Source organism: Choristoneura fumiferana, chromosome 10 (assembly GCF_025370935.1).
Source record: "Choristoneura fumiferana chromosome 10, NRCan_CFum_1, whole genome shotgun sequence".
Taxonomy (NCBI): Eukaryota; Metazoa; Arthropoda; class Insecta; order Lepidoptera; family Tortricidae; genus Choristoneura; species Choristoneura fumiferana.
In genome coordinates, this window is record NC_133481.1 from 331,496 (window position 1) to 340,683 (window position 9,188).

Here is a 9,188-nt window from a genome sequence, read left to right on the forward strand (position 1 = left end):
CTAAAATAGAGTATTGTCCTTTTTTCATGTAGGCGTACTTTATAATCTACGACACCAATAAAGTACGCTAAAATACTCTATTTACGTAAACTTATTCTTACTGGCTCGTTACTGGTTATGAGTACTTATGAGACTAAATAAACTGGTATCCCTTTTAAGGAGAAATAAATAAATACTCTTTTTTATTCTGTGTACTTTATTTTGCCTTCTAAAATGAAAAAATACTTTATTCGCCCTAAAAAAAGGTGGCAACCCTAACTACAACCCCGAGTTGGAGGAAATTATATTTCGGATGCGGTGCTAATTTTAATTGTAAGTCATCCATTTTAAAGAATCCGGATGCATACGTTCATTACATATTGCAACCTCGACATTGTTGTTGTAAAAGGTAGGAATGAGTAAGTATTAGTTCTACATGTTGCTGTGTGCCGCACCACCACGCTGCTCGTTCTCTTTCCAATTAATTAATTATATTAATACTTATCATCATGATGCGCGTAGGTACGTCCCGGTTAGATTATCGTGAATATTACGCTTATGGGAACGTTCTACAGTGGACGAGTACCTGTGAGCACATTGCAGACAGATGTAGTACGTAGGTCGCATTTTTGACTCGACACGATTTTATTTTCCGCTGCAAGTAGATGTCTGGGACCCTGGACATGGGGATGCGATGGACACAGAGGCACGATTCTTATGCTTAAACGTCACTTTTGTACGGCAGTATATAAGGCTTCTGTACTTTACTTATTCTATGTCGACACCAAAATACGTTTGTGTTCCATATGTGGTAAGTGGCGGTAAGTAACGCTAGTGAACTGGGACGCCAACGGGCATCGGAAACAATCAGACAGCCCAACTCGTTACGGGAGGTCATCCTTAAATTAAGTCACACATTTAGGGGGAGGGGCAGGAACAACATAATAGCGATTTTCAGAGCATTACTAACGTACTTTATGGATGGCCCCTACACATACTTATATTGGAGGACATGAGGGCACCCCGTATAAACCTCACCCAGAGGCCAGGCCCGAGCACATTAGCGCTTATCGCGGACAGCGAGTCCGCGAGTAAAGTTAGTATGCTGCGGCTACTAGCTAGGGTGCGGATATGCGATGTGACGAACCAAGGCCGCTAGCCTATTTCCAGTAGTACTTTATCCTAGTAGTCCCATCAATGAACCTGATAATGGGAGCTCGGTCAGTCAGTCAGCCGGCGCGCTGGGCCGGGAGCCCGGGACCGGGACCGCCTACAGGTACATGCCGTTGACGAGGTAGTCAGCGTCGTGCGCGAGCGGCGCCTTCCCTCGGCGGCGGCGGCGCGAGGCGCGCGCGCGGCACCCCGCCAGCAGCGCCAGCGCCGCCGTCATCAGCACGCCTGCGCACACCGCAACCACAATACAGGGTGTCAGCTAATGACTGGATAGAGGGCACTTAGAACGTTATAATAAAGCTATAATAGGTTTAGTAGGTAACGCAGTTGCACGGTTTCTGAGATATTTGGACTTTTAGGTTTTTACGAAAATGAACAACTTGTTCAATGTTTGATCATAGCACCATTTTAAGCTAATTTTTGAGTACTTGTGTTATCAGATATTTTTGTGATACTACGTTGACTTTTTTTTTAATTGCAAGCTTAATTTTTGCGTTGATTGAAATTTCAGCTCTCATTCATGGTGAAAAAAAATACACTACCGTCTAGTTGCCAATAAGCTTAAAAACATGCCAATTTAAAGGAAATTTTAAAATTTGTTGGTATCACTATAAAACTGCAAAAAAGGATATTTTCATTTTCCGCTCCCTCTGTCTGCCCTCGTTATTTCCTCTTTCACCCTGGCCAAGAACTCTGCCTTCACTGTACGCGTTTCTTAGAGATAAATTAACCTTATCAGTAACCCTTACGATCTGCATCATAAAATACGGCATGTTATTTTTTGTCGCATTTGACCTGTTAGAATCCCCCACTAAGAAGCGATTTTTCAAAAATCCATAAATTCAGAATTTATTGTTTTTAAAAATAAAGGAAAATCTCATTTGCACAGAATGCGCTATTTCCAATATTTAAGCAAATTTAAGGTAGTTCCCATCATGTGGCATTCGATCTTTCCACTCTGTGTAAGAAATACGAGTATAACCTTATTTTACAAAGGCCATATATATGATAATATTTTTTTAATTTATGTGACCCACTGCGCTACAGCTATCTATCTACAAGTGTTTGGATGTCTCCAAACACTCCTACTATTGTCAGATGGGCTACCTAGGGTTAGGGTAGACGCAGGGTGTTACTTCGGTTTGATGTTTGATTTGGTTCAGACTGATGGTAATATTAACTTACTGGAACCTTTTTCCACGTGACAACTATGTCCGTGCGATACGTACAAATTTTTATGCGGTATTCGCCCTCCTCCGCTTCCACATGTATAAAATGAATGTACGTTATGTATAGGCTCAAACATCATCAAGATTACTGAAAATTAACGCGTTTCGTAAAAGAATAGTTCGTGCTCAGCGCTACCAAACAATTTTGTGAGTGAGCGCCCGGAGACCGCCAGAAGCCTGAGTTGGTGCGTCTGTGGGTACCACAGTACACGTAGGTAGTTTAGTGTACAAAAGCAGGTTATTGCAACGCCACGCCACTAGTGAGTATGGGCACAGAATAGATAATAATGTAGACGGTTTTTGTAATGTTTACTTGATAGCATGCATGTGGTGTATTGTTCGGAAACTATGTGCTCAGTTTAATTTTGTGGATGAACTCTTTAGTAGATTGATAACCAAGGGTGGAAAGTGACCCTTTTCACCCGAGATATTTCTGGCGCTCGAACGAAGCGAGAGCGCCAATAGTTCGAGGGAAGATGGGTAATTTCACCCGAGTTAGACATTCTACTTTTCATTTCGACTGTGCGGAAAGTAAAATACATAAAACATGAGAATAATAATGAATTGAATTAACTTTTATCCAACCTCCAATGGTACCTTTTCAACTGACCACTTGCCACGGCCGACTATAAAAAAATCCAGTTGGTCACGACCAAGGAGCTTATATACAAAACTGGAGGTTGAACGCCGAACGAAGAAGTTTGACCTGTATTACTTATTTATATATATATTCCATCTCTTTTTTTCATATTTCACGAATGACTTCCATCTCTTTCTTAACCTATCTAAAGAAAGAGATGGAATATGTTCGTAGCGTAATAAAGATCAAATTTCTTGTTTCAAACGGATGTTCGGCGTTCAACCTCCAGTGTTGTATATAAGCTCCTTGGTCACGACGTGCATCTAGATGGCCATGCCGAAACGTGAAAAAAAAGTGTCATTGACGTGACTCAATTATATTCGACTCCGTGGCTAATCGAAAAATTAAAAAAAAAATACTTTCCACCCTAGAGATGAAAACGCAATTTTCCACCCGGCTATCTACCCATGAAAATTAAACTTTCCGAGCAGGAGAGATGAAAATTATATTGTTGGGTCTGTGCAATATTATGTCGATTTAAGTAGAAGGCGAATGTAAACACGTGAGTTGCGGAGTGTCACTAAGTGCTATTCCAGCTGTGATTGGTTCAAGTTAGGCAGGGTGTGTGTGTGTGTGTGTGTGTGTGTGCGTCACCCAGCACGAGCAGCAGCACGGCGGCGGGCGGGCGGTCGCTGAGCCCGTCGCGCTCGTCGCTGAGCAGGTGCGGCCGCCGCGCCGCGCCCGCCACGCGCCGCACCTCGATGTCCGCCGCCGCCGCCGCCGTCGCCGTCGCCACCGCCGACGCTGACGCCGCCGCCGCCACCGCCGCTGGCTGCTGCCAAATACAAAATTGTTGTTTGTTAAGTTTATGATGCGGTATTCAACTTTTTTGAATAAATTTTAATTGAAAACCGGCTTCCGCAAGGCGTCAATATAACTTTTCACAACTCTCCTTCAGAAAAGTAACTTTTCCTCCCTGGCGAGAGGGAGCAAAGTGCAACTTTTCTGCTCAAGGTTTTCTAAGTGTTTTATTGCAAATGCATTTTTGAAGTTGATAATTGTAAAGTCACGCCATTTTCTATGCCGGTTATTCTTTAATAATATTTCGATTTTTTTTTTCTATTTACTTAATGCTCGGTGTGAAAAATTGTTTGAGCCACTCGGGAGCAAAATTATTTTCATCTTGGGCGTTAACACTTGAATCCCTCATTACGCTCAGGATTCTACTTTCCCTCGCTATGCTCAGGATTCTACAGTAGAATCCTTCGCTACATTCTGGATTCAATTTACGCCCTCGCCTTAAATACACCATTTTGCTCCCTCGTGACACAAATAACTATTTTAACTGACCGGACTGGAGACGCGATCAATCCAGAAACAGTAGATCTGATCCTAGGCTTACTTTCTCTTTGGAAGGCTTGTCAAGGGAGTCTGGCGGCGGGGGGCGGGCGGACGGTGAGGGCGGCGAAGGCGCTGGCGGCGGGGGCCCCTTCTTGGGCGCGTCGCGAAGGGTGTGCTGGCCGCCGCCGTACGCCAGCGGCAGCTCCGGCATCGTCTTCTGCGGGATGTACACCGGGATGTCCTGCGAACACACGCGCGTCAGTGCGGGCGGGGAGGTGCGGGTGCGGTGCGGGGCGGGGGGGGGCGTACCGGGTCGGGGCGCGGCTGCGGCTGCGGCGCGGGCGCGGCCGGCACGGGCCACGCGCGCCGCGGGTCGGGCTCCGGCCACTCCAGCCGCGCGTAGCCGCCGCCCCACGCGCCGTCCATCACTGGAACAACACACAATACGCTATACACACACACACACACACACACACACACACTGGACGGTGCGCCCATTAAACAACATGTCTTCAAATTGTTCTAATTATTTTAAAAGATAATTATGTTAATTAACTGAACATTTAGGTGTTCCAGTCGAGACTAATATAAAGCTTTTCGCAAATGGTGGAAGGAAAAACCTAAATTAGAAATAGAATAAACCTTTTCTCACAAAAAAATAAAATGTGAGATTTAATTTTATTCCAATAAATTTTTTCATGCTTTCCCGCCTTTTTTCATTGAAAGAAAACAGCTGGTGCATTGTTCCACCGGCAACACCAACAGCTGTTTCAGATCCAATAAAAAAGTCTGGGAGTTCCAACAAAATAACTGATAGCATAACTGAATTATATAAATATAATAAATAAATAAATATCACGGGACAATTCACACCAATTGACCTAGTCCCAAAGTAAGCTTAAGCAAAGCTTGTGTTATGGTACTAAGCAACGGATAAATATAATTATATAGATAGATACATACTTAATACATATTAAACACCCAAGACTCGAGAACAAACATTCGTATTGTTCATACAAATATCTGCCCCGACACGGGAATCGAACCCGGGACCTCAAGCTTCGTAGTCAGGTTCTCTAACCACTAGGCCATCTGGTCGTCAAATAATAATTTCATATTTTTATTTTTGAGACAACTGTCACGCCAGATACCTAAACTGAGCGGACATATCTACGCACGCACATACGGTAACAGAGTACCTATTTAGGATTACGTTTCCTTTCGAGTTAATAATAAATAGTACTTATTTAGACGACCAGATGGCCTAGTGGTTAGAGAACCTGACTATGAAGCTTGAGGTCCCGGTTCGATTCCCGTGTCGGGGGGGTATTTGTATGAAAAATACGAATGTTTGTTCTCGGGTCTTGGGTGTTTAATATGTATTTAAGTATGTATCTATATCTATATAATTATATTTATTCGTTGCTTAGTACCCATAACACAAGCTTTGCTAAGCTTACTTTGGGACTAGGTCAATTGGTGTGAATTGTCCCGTGATATTTATTTATTTATTTATTTTTATTTAAGAATGGTAAGGAGGTGATAAAACGTGAGCAATACTGGTCTGGTGCTGCGGCCAGGGCGCGGGTGCGCGCGGCCAGGCGGGCGGCGCGTCCTCGCCGTACGCGAACGGCGGCGTCTCCTCGCGCGGCTCCTGCAGCAGCCCGCCCTTGTGGCTGAAGATGTGCGGCGCGCCCGCCTCCGCCGCCGCTGCAACAACAGACACACGTCACCGCCTGCCGCCACCGCACGGCCGCCACGGCCGCCACGGCCGCCACCGCCGCCACCGCCACCCACCGCCGCACTCACCGCTGTACCGGCGCGGCTGCGCCTGCGCCAGGCGGTGCGGCCAGCGCTCGCCGCCAGGCCCTCGCCGCCCGACTCCGCCGACTCCTGCAACGTTTAAGCCCCGTATTCATGGTGAACATTTATTGAGCAACATTGTTGAATCAACATGTTGCTGAGTTGCTGGCAACATGTTGCGGCGGGCAACACTTCGTGATGCAGAGTTGCCCCCTGCGTGATGCCATGTAGCCGCTTGGTGACCGAAAACATCAGTTGAACAGCTAATGTTGGCGTGAGAAACATGGCCATAGTGTGGGACAATGAAAAAGGGATGAAATAACAACACGACTTTCTCACATGGACATGCCGGAGGTCATAGGTACCGTAAACAAAGTTTCCAACAACTTTATTTGTGCCAGTTGGCCAACAAAGTTGATCAACTGTTGCTCTCAACAAATGTTTACCGTGAATACGGGGTTTTACCATCACTCTGTGACCAAACACTTCACGTTTAATTTACACCAACTTATGCGATGATCTCACAGCTAAATTTAATACAGCCTCATATTTTATCTATGAATGCAACTGAAACTTTGAACTTAATATATTCACACTTTCTATTGTGGCATGACACGAAACTTGTGTAGTTCTGATGACAATACGATAATATGGAGCCCGAAGCTAGGCACTGGAGCTGTCTAAGCTGGTAAGTGGTAAGTGATGTTTTTTGTACGTAGGTGCTCCCGTAACCTGTTGTATCCTGGCCTGCAGCCTGTTGGAGTCCCGCTCGGGCTGTTGCGGCTGGGCGGCTGGGGCGGCTGGGCGGCTGGGGCGGCGGGGGCGGCGCGCGCGTGGCGGGCTGCGGACAGGCCAGCTCGGGCGCCTCGTCGCTGCCGTCGCTGCACTGCGGCACGCCGTCGCACGCGTTGTACACGGCGATGCACTCGCCGCCGCTGTGGCACTCGAACTGGTAGCGGCTGCAGCGCCGCGCTGTACCACACCACATTTATTCGCGTCATTGGCAAATGGCGACGCGGGACAAACATTTGATGAAGGCAGATTTATTTCGCGAGGCACGAAATGTTGCGCACCAGGCATTACGATGATAGATTTTTATAGTAGAGCAAAAAACAAGAAATTATCGAAGTACGAGGTCCCTCGGGCTGCTAGCAGCTAGACGTAGGAGACCTGGGCCAGCTACGTTTTTCTTCTGCCGACTAGGTACTTACATTTAATAGAAATAGTGTGATTCAAAACTGTATCTATGATTAGAAAATTTTTAAAACTCGACACAAAAAAACTTAAATAGGTAAATAAGTAGGTAGGTCTCTCTCTATTTTCCAGGAACGAACTGTAAGAAGATTTGGACCGAGGTATTAAGTGATGAAATATGAAATGTGTTTTGATCAAATATGTACCTACCTACCTATTTACCTATGTATAAAAAATAGGTATTCTATGAATAATGAAAATTACAGTCCTTAATTTTTCAGAATTTAACATATAAATACAACGTAAATAGACTGGAGATGATGATGAACCTATACCTAGGCATTATAATAGTATGTATTTTGACCATTATGAAAAACGTACTAAGTATAGGAATTTTAATTGTTATTTCTTTCAACTATTTTTTTATTCGACTGGTTGGCAAACGAGCAAGAGGGTTTCCTGATGGTAAGAGATCACCACCGCCCATAAACATCTGCAATACTCCTGGTATTGCAGATACGTTGCCAACTAGAGGCCTAAGATGGATACCTCAAGTGCCAGTAATTTCACCGGCTGTCTTACTCTCCACATATTTATATTCTGATTGTATATATTCTGAACATATACATGTGAACTTAGTCATTTTAATATTTTTAATTGTATGTATTTCGACCAGTATGAAAAACGTGCTTTATGATTTTTTGATTAATATTTATTTTAACCAATATATTTTTCAATTTTCGGTATTTCAACTGTATGTATTTCAATCGATATGTATAAATTTATACATTATAATACGTACCCGGCAGGGGTTGACATTGACCGTTAATCAATCAAAACATAATATACTTATACTATTTCTGCCCTTACAGCTGAACCCCGCCATACGTAATTAGAAATGGTATGAAGTCTGTTGTTATGTTATGTATGTGTTGGGTGTCTGTTCTTTTTACATAAAGTAATGAGGTTTGAATTTTGAATTCACATTCTTTGAATCTCCTCTTTACAAAAGTAATGTGTTAGTTACTTACAACTTTCAAGTTACGACAGAGAATATTTAGCAGTGAATAACAAACACACATTTATCTCTGTCCACAAAAAGGTGGGTTCCGTTAGCCGCCACTTTGTGTTGGCCTGTGACTCACCCATGTGTTCGACAGGACCGGCGCGCGCGTCTCCGCCCAGCCTACCCCTCGACGTTACCTTTGTCCCTACACGGTCGTTGAACTTGCGACGATTACGTTAATCGCATACATCTCGGGGACGTAAACAACATCCGATATAACGACAGCCCGTGGGCAGCGGGCAGCACGTTCGCAGAATAACATTAGCTCATTTCCGCGGCGGGCCGGGCGGCGAGTGCGGCGACCCCGCGCAGCTCGTGACCTCTCGTGTCTCTTCTCGTTCGATTGATCAGCGTGAAGTTCACGATAAGCAAATACCTTAATGTCATTCGATCGAATCGTACTTCGCATTGTTATTAAAATAATCTCCAGCTTGAGTAAGACGCCGGAGCGAAAACCATGCTGTATTTGTATTAGGTAACCATTTCAACGCAAATTGGGCTTCAATAAACTTACAGATAGGTATAAGTTTTAATACCCAGGTAGTTAATGGTGTGATGTCCATGTCTGTATCCTTAGTGTAAGTTTTCGGTTGCAAAATACGTCCCGATCGCGTTCGCGTTAAACTCTCAATTTATATGGAAACACGAACAGCGCCTCTAGCGGAACGTTTGCGATGTTCGTGTTTCCATACAAATTGAGATTTTAACGCGAACGCGAACGAGACGTATTTTGTAACCGAAAACTTACACTAAGGGCACTGTTTTTAAGTTTTATGTGGCAACTTACTCGGCGGCAGCGTGGGGCGGCGGGCGCGGCGCGGGC

The 9,188-nt window shown here is 44.6% G+C and overlaps 1 protein-coding gene across 1 annotated transcript in view; it reads right to left on the reverse strand.

Annotated features, from left to right (window-relative positions):
- Positions 1 to 205: 205 nt before the first annotated feature.
- The window catches only part of LOC141431702 (uncharacterized), a 27,132-nt gene continuing 18,149 nt past the window's right edge, over positions 206 to 9,188 (reverse strand). The window contains exons 10-16 of the mRNA XM_074092882.1: positions 6,838 to 7,077; positions 6,112 to 6,195; positions 5,863 to 6,012; positions 4,612 to 4,730; positions 4,364 to 4,543; positions 3,616 to 3,796; positions 206 to 1,377 (exon numbers count right to left, since the gene is read on the reverse strand). Coding sequence (XP_073948983.1) covers positions 1,250 to 1,377; positions 3,616 to 3,796; positions 4,364 to 4,543; positions 4,612 to 4,730; positions 5,863 to 6,012; positions 6,112 to 6,195; positions 6,838 to 7,077 — 1,082 coding nt within the window. The 3' untranslated portion in view covers positions 206 to 1,249. The remainder of the gene's footprint in view (positions 1,378 to 3,615; positions 3,797 to 4,363; positions 4,544 to 4,611; positions 4,731 to 5,862; positions 6,013 to 6,111; positions 6,196 to 6,837; positions 7,078 to 9,188) is intronic.